Genomic DNA, 18,692 nt, shown 5'->3' with positions numbered 1-18,692 from the left:
CCTTTCAACTTTTCCTCTAATTTGAACAAGAAAATTTCGTCAAACCTAATTCACCCCATCTTAGGTTACACACTCAATACTTACATACTTACATGGGTTACCCCAGGGACATTACTCTTTAGGATGAAACTTTCTATAAACGCTTGAAACTCCTCATGGACACTCGTTTACTAATGGATGTTCGTACTAGGGAAGATAGGAAGACTAATTTTGGTAAATCTCAAAAGCTCTTGGCTTCTTTGCCTTTAACTTGTTTACTTATAATGTATTTATTTTGCTAATGATTTCGTGCAGATTCAAGGAAGGGTGAGGAAGTGCTTTGTCTTTTACAGTGGGGAATCCGACTAGGGTGAAAAGTAACGTCCTCTTCAACTACTTCAGAGCCTTCCATGGATGTTGCTACTTTGAATGCTCCTTAGTGGCCGCGCGCATCGGGTGCTCCGACCCTCATGCCATTGAGAGAGTCAGGTCCACACTATTTTAAGGAATGCCAAGTTCCTCATTCAAAGGAGGATTGCTCATACTTAGCCAACATGTTCGAGCATGCCCTAAAGGAAGACTTGGCAAATCTAACGCGTTAAACTCGACGCACATCTGTTGCTTTAGTCACTAGCGGAGTCGGTCAATAGGACGCTATTTGGCCTTACCACGAACGCAAAGAGAAACCATGACTTGAGAAAAATTATCGTAGCCTGACGCTTCCACGTGATATGTACATACAAGAAATATATACATCTTCCACTTTTCTTACAAGGATAGGTGATGCTTTACGCCCCTTAATCTCACTGGATCTCTTACTGACCATGTGACTATTTAGGGGAGAGGTGTAGCGAGGAAGGACAAGTCTCTTGCTTGTGCCCAGGCTACTTTGACGTCTACTCAAGCGTCTCTTTCGGCGGCTCAAAGAGATCTAGAGTCTCTGCATCGTGAGAATGCTTCCTTGGCTCAATGTTTAACTGGTTGTTCTATTGCCAGTGTTTGATCTGTTTCATAGTCTTTAGAGAACACCTTGTAGCAAATGAAGCATTTTCACCATCCTCAGGGTATTTTGAGGGAACAAGTTCGACAGAATCACAAGCTCAAAGGTGAGAATGTCGTTTCGCTTACGGGGATAACCTTCCTTCCATTTTTGTCACATCTTGTGTGTAAAGTATATCTGTAATAGAGAAATATATACGTTTTTTGTTTTTACCTGTATTTAGAGAGAACAGGTTCGGCCGAATCACATGCTCAAAGATGGGAAAGTCGTTTCGATTATGGGGCTAACCTTCCTTTTATTTTTTGTCATATCTTGTGTGTAAAGTATATCTATAATGGAGAAATATATATGTTTTTTTTACCTGTTTGAGGTATGTTTGTATGATCCTGAATAACAATGTAAACTAATCATCGAAACCAAACAAAACCAAATCAAATTGTAAGTTCGGTTCGGTTCAATTTTTGAAAAACACAGCCGAACCAAACCAAATCGATATAGATATTATCGGTTTGAGCAATTTTTTAAATAAAAAATAGTTTAAATTGAACTGATTACACTCTTACTTGCACATATATTACCTTTAAATTGAATAATTATTTCTCTTAAAATCAATCCAAAAACATTTCATCATAATAATAAAACATTATTTGTCAAAAGTTATTACAATAATGTTTTTTATAAAAAGAATAAGAGGGAACATTCAACATTATTATTCTCAATGTCTCATAAAAAATATCTTATTTAAATTATGTATGATTTTAAAAAAAATTATTAAATATCCTAATGATAAATTTAATAATATCATTTATTAAAATATTTTTATTAATTGTAATTATAAAATTATTGAATAAAATAAAAATTAATTAATAAAAATATAGCATAGAAAAAGAATAATAAATATTATAAAAAAAACAATTATTTTGAAATAAAAAAATTACATATGATTGTGGAGAGAGTAACTATTACCGTATTTAGGAGATAAGGTGCAGAAAGTAAAGCAAGAAAAGATATAAAGTTTGTTTAAAAAGAATAAAAGGGAAAACAAAAAGATACATAAATAAAAAGGGTAAGAATGTAAAAATAATCAGAGCAGAGTGGGGACAGAAAAAACAAGAACAACAAATTTTGATTTACCCATCTCACCCCCAACTAGCACAACACCGTTTTATAAATAGTTTGTCAAAGCCGGGACATATATGTCATTTCAAGAAAACTGATTCCCATTTCTATAATTCCGTTGAACCTTCCTCACTTAGTAGTGCTTCTTACCTTCACTCACTCACACACACTCACTCGCATCAAAAACAGTGTAACAGTAACTACAAAAAGCGAAGAAGAAAAACAAGAGTTTCCGACTCTCTGAAAGCTTCTCGCTTTCTCAATGGGGACTCGAATCCCTTCGCATCAGTTAAGCAGTGGACTCTATGTTTCGGGTCGACCCGAACAGCCGAAGGAGCGGTTACCGACAATGTCGTCGCGCTCTGTTCCGTACACCGGCGGTGACCCCAAGAAATCCGGCGAGCTTGGTAAAATGCTTGATATTCCTGGATTGGATCCTAAATCTTCTCATCCGTCTTCTTCCTCTCAACATAACAGTGGTCAGGCGAGATCCAGACCGAACTCGGGTCCAATTGGAAGGAATAGCGGTTCGGGTCAAATTGGAAGGAATAGCGGTTCCGGTAATATGTCAAGGAAATCAACTGGCTCCGGTCCTATAGCGTTGCAGCCGACTGGGTTAATCACGTCGGGACCAGTGGGATCCGGTCCGATTAATGTGAGTAGGCGGTCGGGTCAGCTGGAGCAACCCGGTTCGGTTGGAGCAGGGAAAGCGGTTTATGGTTCGGCGGTGACGAGTTTGGGCGATGAAGTGAAAGTTGGGTTTAGGGTTTCGAGGTCGGTGGTGTGGATTTTTATGGTGGTGGTTGCAATGTGTTTGCTTGTTGGAGTGTTTTTGATGGTGGCTGTGAAGAAACCGGTGATCTTGTTTGCACTTGGAGGGATTATTGTGCCGGTTGTTGTTTTGATTACTTGGAATTGTGTTTGGGGAAGAAAAGGGCTTTTAGGGTTTGTTAAAAGGTATCCTGATGCTGAACTTAGAGGTGCCACTGATGGACAGTATGTTAAGGTTACTGGGGTAATTTTCTTTCTCAATCTTTTCTCTTTTGCAGAGTCATAATATTAATAATTTATGGTATCTCATTTTTATGATTATTTATTTAGTTGTGTTTAGTTCACATTGTTTAATTTTGATTCTGATCACGCTTTCTTTTCTCTATGTTATTTGTTTTATTGGATTTGGATTAGGAGAGTGTGTGGAGAGGTTTGTTTGTTTATTATATTCAAATAGTTTATTATTTTATTGTTAGGTATGAGATTTTCTTGGTATGGATTTGATACTTACTATATATGATAGGGAATGAATTTGGCTTGATGTTTGATTGAGACTTTTCTTTTGTAGTTGACCTATATATTGATGGCTCTATCTAGGTAGGGGTTGCTGGAATGTCCAATATCAGTATTTAAGCTACTGAATTTTGCTTTTTGTAAAAGAACATAGCCAGTAAATGATGTTTATAATGTATAGATAGGTTCTACTATTGGTATTACCTAATGATTAGCAGGGGCGAAAATCATGGCTAGAAAGGTTGGAGTTAACTTGCATTTTGGGGAATGTTTTTCTTATTCTACTTAAAGTGGTGATTATGGTGACCACTTGAATTAGGCGTGTAGATGATGTTAAGGAATAATAATGATGTCTGATGTGCATTTATGTGGTCAATTAACTTAATAAGGATCAGATATTTGCTTCTCTAAGAATGTCTGAATTAGGAAGCTTTTTGCTTTGTTATTAAAAATGCATGCCATGTCATATCAGAAGATAGGTAGATTATGTGGTAAAGAGAGCAGATCAGATGGAGAAGAGTCAAACTAGAGGTAGAGGAAGACCTAAAAAAACTATAAGAGAAGTTATCAAGAAAGATTTGAGATTAATGATTTGGATAGAACATTATGACAAAAGTTGATCATGTAGGCCAGATGGAGAGGAGTCAAACTAGAGGTAGAGGAAGATCTAAAAAAACTATAAGAGAAGTTATCTAGAAAGATTTGAGATTAATGATTTGGATAGAACATTATGACAAAAGTTGATCATGTAGACCAGATGGAGAGGAGTCAAACTAGAGGTAGAGGAAGACCTAAAAAAACTATAAGAGAAGTTATCAAGAAAGATTTGAGATTAATGATTTGGATAGAACATTATGACAAAAGTTGATCATGTAGACGACCCCATTTAGCGGGTTAAAGCTTGGTTGTTGTTGTACCAAAAAAGCATACCATGTGAAAAAATTTGTGTTTTAAAAATGGATATTTAGTTATTAACATTGGCTTTTTGGGTTCTGCTGTTGTGATATTTTTGGGAAGTTCACATTGCTATAGAATTGCATAGCATTTATGAAATCTTTTTTTGAATCACTCTTCACACCTAATATTTTCATGTGGCCGTTTAAGTAGCAGGCTGCAGGAAAAAAAACTTTTGCTAGACATTATGGATATATCATGCTAGTAAGGTTGTTATATTCTTAGTTATTTTTGTCTATGAATCACATACACGAAAATTGAACATGACAGTGGTAATAATTTAAGAAAATTAATTAATTGAATGCAATGACATGATTTGTTGTGTCGGACACCGGACACGCTTTCTATTAGAGGTGTCAATGCTTCAGATTTTTATCATATTTCCTTCCGAATAGGGTATACTCATACTCTTAATTCTATGAAACATATGGTCATTTTCCATACATCTCCCTAATAACTAATCTTTTATAGTCTTATATGGCACTGTTTCCTTATTGATATAGTTTTGTTTTTGGAAATTATAAGTGGTACTAATAGTCATTTTACAACCGTCCCCAAAGGGATTTGAAATTCTTCCATTAAGATTATACAAGGTCAGACTCCTTACTGTTAAGCTGACACCTTATTATTATAGTTCTGGAGTGATATGAGTGAGAAATAGAGTTTAGTAGCCTTGCCTGGAGGGGAAGAACTTGGCATGACTCCATTGTATATTTTTATACTTACTTTTTTTCCCTTTTGTAGGTTGTAACTTGTGGCAGTATTCCTTTGGAGTCATCTTATCAAAGAGTATCTAGATGTGTGTATGTCTCCACAGAATTATATGAATATAAAGGATGGGGTGGGAAATCAGCGAATCCTAAACATCGATGTCTTACTTGGGGTTCTAGATACTCTGAGGTTAGTTTACTTTATTTATGATTTATGTGTACTGACACGGGAGGATTATACTCAGTTTGATAAGAGTCCGGCGTCACGGACACAAATAAACCTTTGTTAATTCGAATGACATATAGAATGACTAGATGCTTAAGGAATAATAGTTAAATTTAGGCAAGAGTTGTTGATATATAATGACACCGCCGTATGTTCACTATTTAAACAGAAGATATTTCTACACATCCATATTAAATATTATGACACCAAAGCCAAATGAAACTGAAATTGTTGATTCCATAAAATAGGATTAGCAAAAAGAGTACTGCAGATGCTCACTTAAAAGCAAAATAGCTTATTTCAACCAATCTTAAAGAGCACACTGATCACAGGCTTTCAGCAGGATCAAGCCCAACTGTCCATCACTAGTGCTGCCCAGTGGCAGCTGCACCGATCCACGTAAGATGTGAAAGCCATAAACGCAAGGACTAAATAAACTAATTAACATGCATATCTTTAAATGGATTGTATTGTCAGGAGGACAAATACCCAAAACATTAGATTATTGTTATACGCATGGTCATCAGTATCTTACAATATAGTATGTACGTCGTATCTCCTATCTCGATTTGATGCAAAATTCAACCCAGTTGATATGAATTTCTAGTGTCTATTTTGGACATGAATCTCATCTTGAATCCTGATTCATTATTATGAATCTTGATTCTCTATGATGAATGATGGATCTCAATTCATTCTAATGAATCACTATCTAAACTTAGTGTAGTCAGCTTCTTTTTGTTCTCAACTCTGTATGGCCACTTTTCTTGTCATTTGATTTATGACATGAATTGTTGAGGCTCATATATGATATATCAGCATATAATTTTATTTCATTTGTTTTTACTTATAAGTGTCCTGTTTTTTAATGGTAATGTATCTTACTGTTCTTACGATTCATAATAAAGTTCAACGCATGATTCAGAAATTGGTCTTTTGATTCAAGATTTGAATCTCAAATTGATACTATCTTCAATGCACAGTTCAAAGATATTTGGGTGCAAGTATTTTCTTGTGTGTATGCCTGTTTTAAGAGTCAATAAACTCCAAATACAAAAACTTCTGTGGTTGGTTGGTTCTGTCTTGTTTCTTGATTAATGTATGGTGTGTTTGCCTCACTTACGCGGCATAATGACAATAATTTTATAATTTTCTATGAGCAGAAATACGTAGCAGACTTCTATATATCAGACTTCCAGACCGGGTTAAGAGCATTAGTGAAAGCAGGCTATGGTGCCAAAGTTGCTCCTTTCGTGGAACCCACTACTGTTGTTGATGTTACAAAGGAGAACAGAGAGTTATCTCCAAACTTCTTAGGCTGGCTCGCAGACCGCAAACTCTCTACTGATGACCGAATAATGCGCCTCAAGGAAGGGTACGGTCTCTCATTATTCTACGGATTACTGTCCGAGTTAAGTTTGATAGGAACTGAAAATCTCTGAATAATATTTATCCAACAAAAAAGGGGCTCTTTGCCTTACACCAAAGGAAAACATATATTAAGTAATAAAAAGATGAAAAGAAAGATATCTAGATACTGCAATAGGGAGAGTGAAATTTACCATTTTCCTCATGCTCCTAGGTATTTTCTTACAGTTTTGCTTCTATTTGGGAAATGTACAGGTACATCAAAGAAGGCAGCACAGTAAGTGTGATGGGAATAGTCCGTCGACACGAGAATGTGCTCATGATTGTTCCTCCAACAGAGCCTGCCTCAACTGGTTGTCAATGGAGCCGCTGCCTTTTGCCAACCAACGTTGAAGGTCTTATCATGACATGTGAGGACAACCAAAATGCCGATGTCATTGCTGTTTAGTGTAATCTTCCCTCGCTTTCTGTTCCTCGGAAATAGATGTCACAATACTGAGTTGGCACAAACCGATGGGGAAATCCTATGCTACGGAATAAGTATTATTTCCTTTCCACATGCACGTTTTCCGAAGAAGATCCATAGCAGATTACTAATATTTTCCTAATAATCAGAATACCACCTCATTGATATGACATGAGATTTGGATTTGCTGCGGTCAACAATCTACGCATTCACACAGTTAGCTCGTTGATGGCCTTTGGATTGAGATCGGACAATTTAAATTCAAGATCGGTATTTTAGTTTTTTCAAATTAAAATATAAATTTAAATGTGAACTAACTCCGGTGTCAATCCAACTATCACCAACATACTGACTGCGTGAAGCGTTGCATAACTTACCACAAAAATTCAAACCCATATTATGTGAGGATTCATCAAGGCCAAACTAAAAACAGTTTGGGAATATGATATCAATGTTTCCACGAAGTTGAGCATTGTTATTTTTCTATTTATTTTATGTACATATAGCTAGAGGAGCCCAAAGGGGTTCATAGTAGTTGCTTTATTATGTTTGAGCTGATTTCTAGAAGGATTGTAGTTTTGTTGACAAATATTAATTGTCAATGCTTGGTTAAGTTTTATTCTTAAGTTGATATTATTTTGTTATGCCACTGTTACTAGTTGTAAAAATTGAAAACTATCAATGTTAGCACGATAAAGCTGTGTAAATGTTGGCTTAAATTAAGTTGTTGTTCTTTTGTGCGTTGCCAAACATGGAGGTAATGAGTTTTCTTGTGTTGGATACAAATTATTGATAAGTTGGATGATTTAATTGCAGTGTTTTAGTTCAAGATCTTTCTAGAATCTCCAAATAATTTGGAGATCTCTAGGAATTAGATGTATTTTTTAGGATTAAATATGTTTCTTCTAGTCCTTGTTTAGGGGTGTTTTTAACTTTAGTCTTTCTCACAAATCCTTCATTTTACTTCAGAGACCTTCGAATTCTAATCTGCATTTGCACTCCAATTTCCTAAATCACAACTCGCTATTTATACAAGGATAATTCTACCCAACATTTTGAGGTGGGATTTGCCCTTTATACTGTGATTGCATCATGTTTTATGCGTTTTCAGTGTCTTTGTAATTTGGTTTCATTGATTTGCTCCTTTTAAATGTTGTATTGATAATCTTTATCATTGTTATCGCTAGCTTAGTATGAAGTTGAAACAAATTTTTTTGGCATTCTTAAAAAGAAACATTTAGGTATGTTTGATTTGCTTTTGTAAAATTGTTTTGTAATTTTTAAAATTTGAAAATAAATAAAATTGTTTGGTAGCTTGAGTTTACTTGTAAACTATTTTCTATTTAAGAATTTTAAAAAATAAAAAATAAAAATAGGTTTTAAAGGTTTTGGTTTTTAGAAGTCATGTCGAGCATTTGTATTTAGTTTTGTTATCTTTCTACTTTTGATTATTTATTAATTTTCTTTGAAACATGTTAAGAATTTTTGCCAATTTATTTGAAATGTTTGAAAATAATAATCCTAACAAGTATTGTAGTATAGAAGTGTAAGTGCAGTTTTATCGCCTTCACACACACACTGATTGTGCTTTTTAAAGACCGTTCAATAGTTTCATTAACTTTGAGGATGATTTATTTAGGTGTTTGGTTTGTTTATAAATACTGAAAGTAAATAACATAAAATAAAATGAAACTTAGGTGTTTAACCGTTTAGAAAATTTGCTGCAATTAGATTTTATTGACCTATTCTCATGTAGTGCACTTGATCACTAATATGCAATTTTAATCGGCTATTAATATTACCGTCAGAAACTCTCATTGCAACTCATGTTTATATCAACAATATGAGTTTAGTCATATTATCTAATAGACAACCTCTCATCCTATTAACCAATATGATAACACTACGTTTTAACAATTAATACAAATACCGGACCTAAATCTATGTCTAGAATTTAACATATCCAATAGATGAAAAACTTGAATCTATTAATGACCAGTACCTTTCGAATATTAGGTCATATCATGAAAACATGTTTAAGGTAGCTAATCCAAAATAAGCAGTAAAAACAATTAATTTATAAATGTTAAAGCATGAGAAGAATTACATAGAGCGTCATGACCGGGATCAAAATATGAGTAATATGACTACAACTAAGCCCAACAAAAGAGAAAATTAACTATACTTATGTCATACCCCAATTTGTCCATAATTCAATAAATAAATGCATTCATCGTGACATTTGTATCATCTGCATATCATAACATGCATTTCTTTCAGCACAACGCTTAAAAAGTCTATAAGAATAAAATTCCGGTTTTACAGACATATAGGTTGAATCGATTCTCAAATGTGCGTAAATTTAACGGATAAAAAATTTCAAGATCGGGCCTGCAGCTGTCAGTTTTATTGATCTACAGTTCGCGTAGTTCAACCTGATGTGCTCGTTCTATTTTTTTTGTTTCAATTTGCGTTCGCATTTTGATTAGCCTAAGTCTTTTCAACCAGACACTTTTTACTACAAAATTTGATTTTTATCTGTCTATTTTCCAGAACTTTATTTCACGTAGATAATTTTAATGCATTCATTTTATTTTTTTCACGCAGTTTCGCGCCCGATTGTTATTCATTTCAATTTATTTTATTATTTTTATTTTTTATAAAAATATTGAGAAAAAAGTAAATAGAGACAAATGCATAGTCATTTGATTTTTATTTCTCTATTAATTTTTTTACCATTTAACTTTAAAAAAGCTCATTTCTTGTCCCTTAAGTCATCTAAGGGGATCTTGTTGGCTTTTTGAATTAAAAGAAAACCCTAGAATTATTTACTATATAGACTTTCAATGCTATTAACCAAAGGAGGAAGACTGATAATCAATCCATGAGTCAAGTGGTGCTTCCCCATACACACTCAGTCTCTCTCATTTTTAAAAGTGGAGAAAAGAAGAAGAGAACAAAAAGAGATTTAATTTTCTTCTGGGAGTGCAACATGTTCATCATTTTTCCTCCACCAATAACTTGCATTTCCTTTTCCCTTTTGGCTCTGTCTCATACGTAAACACAAACTCATCATTTCTACTGCAACAACATTAAACCACCCTCGTCCATGATAACCTTCATCTTATTTCCTTCTTGATGTAAGTCACATAACATCTTCATCCTTCATGTTCATGTAACCCCACCTACAACATACAAAAGCTACCATGTAAAAAAATCATTTCTCTTCCTCCCTCATAACGTTCATCCCCATCATCTTCAAAAACCTATGGCTAATAAATTACTCCCAAGATGGTTAATCAAGAGAACACAGTTTCAAGACGTCGGGGCAGGCCGGTTTGAGATATTCAAACGATGAGACTACTCCATAACTTGTAACTGGGGCAGTTGGTGCAAATATTCAGTATATTGGGGCAGAAGCAGGCTCCCTCCATGTTTCAGATCAAGGCCAGAGGTGTAACAACAATTTTCATCTCGAAGTAGGTGTCAGAGAATCACGTCTGAATGACCTTATCCTAGCCCAAAATTCCCACCACCCTTTATGTGAGAATCTGGATTAACCATTGCATAAATCATCATCATGCATAAACCACGTCGTTTCACTCATGCATATCATTCATAAAGCATAACATGAAACCGTGCAAACAAAAAAGCCAGAAATCCAACTCTGATGACTAACCCAAACCCTAACCTTAGCTTGGCTTTCATCGCATTACATCCATTCCAACGAGATTTTTTTTGGATACGTTAGTATTTAATCCTCTTCTACCTTGAATACGTGAAAAGCTTCCGCAATTCTTGTATTCAGGTTCAAGAAGATTAAATAGGGGCAGCTGTTGTACCCCAAAATTTGCCCTCCCCCTTTCTTCACATCTCCATCGAACCATCTAACTAGAATTCAATTGCATACATTAATAACTCATGCATAAACATCATTCATTACTATAGATTTCAAGTGGTTGGCTTGTAGGGCTTTGGTTTGTTGGTACAATAACTGGAAATGCTTGGTTTGGACTTGCACCAAGGCACAAAGGCCTCCAAAACCCTAATCTCAGGTGATCTCAGTGTGTCGCACTCAGCATCCGGTACTTGATCCATCCATTTTGTCCCATTGGTGCTCGAGTCTTTTGGTCATAATCCAAGTCCTTGGTCTCATAACTTCCATCCACTTTCATTCATTCACTTGACCATTGTCATACCACTATTGCTTGGTCCATAGGTTCCCGTCTCTCGCTTCCATGTGTCAGTTTTAGATCTTGAGTTTGGGTTTATGGTCAGGTTCATGTATTAAGTCGATTCGTTTTCATTAAATTGACCATTTCCTTTCATTTCCATCCCTAAAATATGCATTACATACAAAAAAAAAATGCAAAAAAGGTGTAATACATTGCAAAAACTCATTTTTGGGTGTTTTTACTCTATGAGTCGACTCATGACTCGGCTCAAAACCCCCGGGTTCGAACAGGTCGACCCTCCGGTCGACTCAATTCTGGGAAACTTGAGTGAGTCGACTCACTCACTCTTCACGTCGACTCATTCACCTTTTTCTTTGAACCTTGTTCCCTCGGGTCGGAACAGGTCGACCCCTAGGTCGGAACAGGTCGACCCCCAGGTCGACTCAATTCTGGGGAATCCAAGTTGAGTCGACTCATTCATGCCTTGTGTCGACTCATTTCCAGTTTTCCTTTGATTCATTTCGTCGCGGGTCCGGACAGGTCGACTCAACCCTGGGAAAAATTCTGTTTGAGTCGACTCATTCCCTGTTTGAGTCGATTCATAGCTTATTTTGTAGGATTTTGCACTACTAATGTGAGAAGGGAACTTTTGGGTTGAAGCATAATCCTTCATCATTGAAGTTAGCTATGGCTTGTCGTCCAAGACAAGTATGCACAATTGCATGAGCACCGGGAGAACCGTGAGCATTCAACAACACTCCAAGGTTCATTACTTCATCAAGCTTTAACCATATGCATTGTGAACACAATAATTCTACAACAAACCAAGTGCAGCCAATTCCCAAACACTTGAACCTGCACAAACACAACATAACCCAAAATCACTCTTGCACAACATAACCATACAATGAGTAACCCACAGCTGCAAGTTACCTTGCACCTAAGCAAATAGATATCAGGTCATTAACCAACAATAAAGCCTAATTTCATTCAAGTTTTAACCTGCAATAACCAATCATAAACAATCACTTGAATACATTCCACTAAATTAACCAATTAACTAACTTCCAACTCAGTGAGTTAACCACCTAAACTCACTGAGTTCATCCCAACTAACTCCAGACCTCATTTAACTAACTCCAAGCCTAACTCCAAGCCATATTGATTCCAAGCCTAATCACTATAAATTTACATCTTCACCATCATTTCAGGGCCCTCACCTTTTCTACAAAAATCACCTTCAACTTTATGCATTCATCTTCTCCAATTCCGTTCCCTACACTAAAGCTCAAATCACCATTGGAGTAAGCTTCACATTGAAGTTTGTTATCAATTAAGCTAAATCTCTTGCACTCAATAATCATACCTACATTCACATGATCAACATTAACAACAATAATTCAATTCAGAATTTTTCATAGTTGATTCTTGAAGAGGAGGAGTTCGTAGTAGAAGGAGAAGATTAAAGGTTCAAAGTAGCATAATCTCTGGTTTTCTCTTCTTCATCTTCATCATTTCCAAATTGCAACAAATTCCAAGACAATCCTCCGTCTTGTGGGTTGGTGAATGTTCATCTTTCATCTGTGCTTGTTTGTTGGATTTTTTATACCATATTGTAGCTTGTGTAGTGGAGAATCAAAACCCTAAGGTTTGATGGTTTGATTCTCCTCCACCTCCATTTAATTGCAGATTTTCGTACTTAGGGTTCTTGACCTTATTGGCTCAATTTCCAGAATTAATTAATTTGTGGTTAGAATGATTGAGGGATTAGGACAGAAGAGGTTGAGAGGAGTGAGAAATTGATGCTTTTTCTTGATTCCGGCCGGCTCCGCCGCCTCCGGTGCGGTGGTGCCGGAACTTCGGTGGTGTTTTTGTTTTGACATGAAAATTGGAAAATGATGTGTAGAGATGAGAGAGTGAGTGCTGATTTTTCTACATGTCTCTTTGCAATTTTTGTTGGGCTTAGCCATTAAGCCCAATACTCTGCTTTCTACACCCATGTTTTGCTTGGCAGCATAGTTGTTGAATCCAATTACATTTTTAGTATTTGGGCTTATCCTGTTAAGCCCAAAGCCCCTGTTGCTGAATTTTGCATTCTTTATTCAGGGCCTGCACCCCCTTGGCCCAACACGTTAATTACCATTTCAATTACCTTCAATCCTAAGTTTGCTTTGTGTTGGTAATTTTACTAATTGTCTTGTTAACATTTTAATTAGGTCCAATTAGGCTTTGGACTTTAATTATAATTAATTAGAGTTTTGTATAGTTTTCTAATTAGACTTTGATTAAGTTTGGGTTCATAATTGGATAAATTTGTCAAAAGACCATTTTACCCTTTAGGAGTAATTTTAGACATTTCACTCATATAATCACATGCTCCCTTAGGAATAGAATTTGACTTATAATTTTAATCCAAAAGTCTTAACCATGACATTCTCCCTTAAGATTGCTAACATAGAATTTGCAATTAACCATGACATGATCCCTTAGGATTAACTTATAATTATTTCTAACCATTAGATTAGGTGTTAACCTAGTTTTCAAACCAAAATAAATCCATGATTAAATTGATCAAAAGAAATTTTGATTAATTAAATCTTTGAACTTGTATAATCCCACAGTCTAATTTGAGTGACCAAAAGACACTTGGTCACTTAATAAGACTTTTCTTATAAGCTGTGGAACCCGAGGCCTCAAGTCAAGATCTTCAATCAAGGCATCCTCATTCATACCAAGCAGTGGATAATACAAGCATATCAAAAGTGGTATCTTCAAGAACTTGTCAAATCAAAGTTAGAAGCGTGTGGCATGAGCCTTAAGCAACAGAGAAGGAATGAGACTGAAGTATTCCTACCCCCATTCTGAGTATCTTCGGGTATGGGACGAATGACCCATCGCTCATCGTATTCACCTCTATTCATAGACTCTAGCATAATTCTAATTGTATGATTGACAAGTCTCTCTCCACTACAAAGCAAGGCAACAAGAAAGGACTACATCAACAACTTATCAATCATGAATCAAGTTGTACGACACGAGCCTTAAGCAATAAAGAAGGAGTGAGACTGGAGAATTCCTACCCCCATTCTGAGTATCTTTGGGTATGGGACGAATGACCCAACGCTCATCGTATTCACCTCTATTCATAGACTTTAGCGCAACTCAAATCGAACGATTGATAAGGTCTTCATCCACACAAGAGACAACGGAAATTATTCTCTCTCTGTTCATATCACCTCAATTCCGATCAGTCAATCCTCATCCATTCCACGCAAGGGTCACATGCCCATTTCTCAATCATTAGCTTCAGGCATTGCCTATCAGTTCAGACTATGGCTTACTTTATTGCTTTCCCTCAAGGTGCAGACCTTGACAACATTCTAGCCCATGGAGTTCGGACTTTGGCTTGATCCTTTGCCTCAAGGTGCAAACCTTGGCAAATCCCTTCAGCCCATGGAGTTTAGACTCTGGATTTATTCTTTGCCCATAAGATACATATCTTGGCATTCTTGCCTTATGGAGTTCGGACTCTGGCTAAACCTCGTTTGTCTTTGTGATTGATCACCATCTTTGGTTAATACCGCATCCTTGCTTGTTAAGCAATCTACCTTACCTCTGGGAAATCATATCGAGTCTCTCCTCGCTTTTAGCCCCAGTGGGCTGAACTACGAAAGCTCTGATTTCCTTATTGCACTATAAGGATACATAGGCAGGAGAACCCAGTTTCTTCGCGAGCTACCCTATTTATCAATCATCATTCTCCATTCATTCAATTTATACCATCTTTTTGAGATCAATCATATTTCTTCTTGGACTCCTTGTCTATCCTTTTAGGATGTCTTAACGACAGTCCACCTCATTAATCGAGAGTTGTTTGGGCTACAACCTCAAACACTTAATCCAGTCTTTCTTTTTGGCTTTACCTTATAGTGGCGGCTTGCTAGTCCATGTATTGGTAAATGCCTACCTTGCTCTTCGATTCAGAGACTATATCCTTCCTGGATCCAAGATACCATCCTCTGATCTCGAACTATTCGTTTCCCCAGCAAGTGATACTATTCCTTGTACTACAGTACTACAATCATCCCTTGAATTGGTGTTTGTCTTGTGAGCACCCGTTGCTTAGACAAATGTCCTTTCTCCCTTTATTATCGTGGTTCCGAACTATGATTGCTTTGAATTTCTCATTGCACAATGAGAATACGTAGGCACGAGGATGTGAATCCTTGGTGAGCATACTCCTAATTATTCCTCCTTCGCCTTAGGGCATCACTCATATCTGTCGCATCCGCGAAAAACAACCGGCGGGCTAAAACAAAACACAAACAGAGCCGCCACCATGCGTTATTTATCCCAAAAGAGGGAAAGGAAACGCTCAGAGTAAACCTGGGAAAAAGCATGATCTCGCGACCAAAGAGATGGGATCGGGAGTCGGTTACGCAAGGGGAAGGTATTAGCACCCCTCACGTCCGTCGTACTCGACGGGATCCACGCTCAAAGATAGAAAAAGGTTGCTAAAACAAACATCACACACAAGAAACACAGGTGGGAAAAAGGGGAAGAGGGCTCGCTAGGACATCGCGTCCTATGCCTACGTATCTCGTCTGGAACGAGAATCAGAGCTGCCGTAGTTCGGCTCACGCACGCCGAACAAGACACACACACAAAAAGGCAAACATGGAACCCGAACGCCAATAGCTGGACTTACATCGGCTTCCGAACCAAACAAACACACTCAGGATACGGACAGCCAATCGCTGGACTTACATCCATATCCTGACACACAAAAGGGAACAAACAATAAGCAAACACACAAAAAGAAAAAAAAAAGTGTTAACAAAAAGGGTGCCCGGAGAGATCTCGTGCGACCTCCTGCCTACGTACCTCATCTGGTATGAGGATCAGGGCAACGTAGTTCCCCTAAACAGGGGAGAAACTATCTCCTAACCAGAAACAAAGGGAGACGCATTACTAGAGAGCCGGACTCGAGCCTAGGTGTTATCATGCATCATTGCCCTATGTTATGGTTCTCTATCTACTTGCACAACAACAAGCTAATCCTAACCAGGAAAAACAAGCATGCAAGCATAAACAAAACAAAGCAAACATTCACATTTATCACACACTATATCCAGTCAGAAGTGGGCTCAAACAATGGGTCAGACTGCCAAGGCAAGTCATCTGTACAAGGGTAGTGTTAGCTCTTAACCCTGACATTGAGAGTCAGGGTGAAGCCAGATGAAAGGTGAGTGAAGATTAGACTTCACAGCTCTTATCCCTGACTAGGGAGAGCTTCAGACAAAGGAGTGTGGGTTCAGAAAGTGGGAACCCTTCTACACTCAAGACACTGACTCAACTGTACAACAGTACAAGATCTTGGGTTAATGTCCCAATGCATCAACACAGTGGTGTGAGCAGAGGGACGACTCAACAAGAATAGCAGGGGATGGATTGCACATCCCTTGGGTTCTGCCAATTGCCTTAATCAAGGTCTTTACCTGCTTGGGGACAAAGTTAAACAATCACAAACATCGCCTCTTAAGGAGGACTTCAGACAGTTGCCTGGCCAAGTAACAGGCCAGGTCTTCCAGACTACATGGAGACAAGAGAGTATACCTCAATTGGTTTACACAACCAAGCACAGCAAGCAAGTTCTCAAGGAACTATTAGCAACTAATGTACCTGAAATCAATCAAATACAATCAGTATACCAGACAAAAAGCCAAAACAAACAGATAAGAACCAACAGTTAATCTGTACAAGCAATGCCATGTGCAAAGCACAACCAACTCATTTGAGTCAAGCATCCTACAAAACACACAAGTTAGTTTACAATCAAGCAACCAAACTCAATTTAATCAACTTGCATTTTTCTCCTTAAGGCATTTGCATCTCAACCTGAAAATCCAAACCAAACATGAGAAACAAGACCACTAGGCCAAGCCTAGGGTCCAAAGGAGATGAAAAAATCAAAACAGCAAGTGAAAATTATCTAAAACCACAATCAAACAATTTAGAAACAAACGCAATTGGTCCCATGCTCATATCCATCACCATTATCATTTCATGCACAAAATAGCACCAAATATGCAATTTGCAACCTCAAAGGACCAAACAGAATGATCTCAATCAAATCAACATCAAAACATTTCAATAAATTCCACAAAAATTCAAGTCTAAACAGAACATATTCAATGAATAGCATATCAAATTTCAGCTCATTTGGATTAAGGGAAGTAGGTCAATGAAAATCATAAAGTTCATACAAGTTCAAACAAGCCAACACAAGGCATCAACACAAGCATCAACTTCCAAAAATCATACAACAGTGACAATACATGATAAATGAATGGGATCAAAACCACAATGACCTATAATGTGTCTAGAATTCACATGTCAAATTTCACATCCATCCAATTAACCATGAGAATTTCACAAATCAAATGCCAACATGTGTCACAAAAAATCACCAAATGACCAAACAGAAGAGAAAATTCCAATCAAATAGGAAATGTAAGCAATAAATCCATAAAAATTCACATGTTATCTCAACATACATATGCTCATTCATACAAAAATTTGGCTCAATTCAACATCCCTAAGCAAGGAAAATAAAATCATGAAGTTTATCAAGCATGGTGTGACACAAATTGTCACACCTCTAATCAAAAATCCATATCTCCTCAACCAGGGATCCAAAAATTACAAACTACATACCAAATACACCAGCAAAGAGTCAAGAATAAGCACAAAAAATTTCATCAATTTCTTTGGAAGCATCATCATTTCATGAGTGATATGGCAAGGCATGTACAAATTGCATACATCCAAACAATCCCTAAGCATTTTATTTTTCCACATGTGCACAAAAATCATAAAAATCACCATTAAAAACTACACATCATAAAGAGAATCATGCAAAAACCTCACAAAATTTGGACAAGAAATGAATTAGATATGAATTTTCTAAGTTCATGCATCAAAATGAAATGAAATTGAAAAAAAGAAAATGAAATAAAATGATTTTTAATGGAATAATGGCATTTTTGTAATTATCCTTCAGCAAGGCAAAACGCGGCCGTTTCCATTAATTCGTTGGCACGCTCTCATTGGCTAGGAAACGACGGTAAACACACTTCAAACAAAGGCCAAGGCAGACACGGATCAAACGAGCAATTGGAAGTGTTCTTCATCAAGAACAACCAGAAATTTCCAGAAAATGCAGATGAGCATTTCTCAACCAAATGCAACAAATCATATATCACTGTGTTCGTCTTTCAACCTAGATCATGGATATGGCAATCATTTTACCTAACTCTCAACACATCAACCGGATCGAGCGAAATAAGGTATGCACATCAAACTTCTAATCGAGATATCTCTCTCTACACTCAACCAAATCCAGAAACAC

At 36.8% G+C, this 18,692-nt stretch overlaps 1 protein-coding gene across 2 annotated transcripts; it reads left to right on the top strand.

Annotated features, from left to right (window-relative positions):
• The first annotated feature begins 2,220 nt into the window (after window positions 1-2,220).
• Window positions 2,221-7,813, top strand: LOC127077183 (uncharacterized membrane protein At1g16860). 2 transcript variants are annotated; one of them, XM_051018702.1, is made up of 4 exons: window positions 2,223-3,113; window positions 5,081-5,236; window positions 6,436-6,647; window positions 6,896-7,813. In XM_051018702.1, exons 1-4 carry the CDS (start codon window positions 2,361-2,363, stop codon window positions 7,086-7,088), a joined length of 1,314 nt encoding a protein of 437 aa, XP_050874659.1. In that variant the 5' UTR covers window positions 2,223-2,360; the 3' UTR covers window positions 7,089-7,813. The 2 variants fall into 2 exon arrangements, with proteins under 2 accessions (XP_050874660.1, XP_050874659.1); XM_051018703.1 differs by lacking the exon at window positions 5,081-5,236 and having other exon boundaries at window positions 2,221-3,113.
• Window positions 7,814-18,692: the final 10,879 nt, after the last annotated feature.

The sequence above is a fragment of the Lathyrus oleraceus genome, chromosome 1 (assembly GCF_024323335.1).
Source record: "Lathyrus oleraceus cultivar Zhongwan6 chromosome 1, CAAS_Psat_ZW6_1.0, whole genome shotgun sequence".
NCBI lineage: Eukaryota > Viridiplantae > Streptophyta > Magnoliopsida > Fabales > Fabaceae > Lathyrus > Lathyrus oleraceus.
This window is presented reverse-complemented; position numbering and strand designations above follow the sequence as displayed.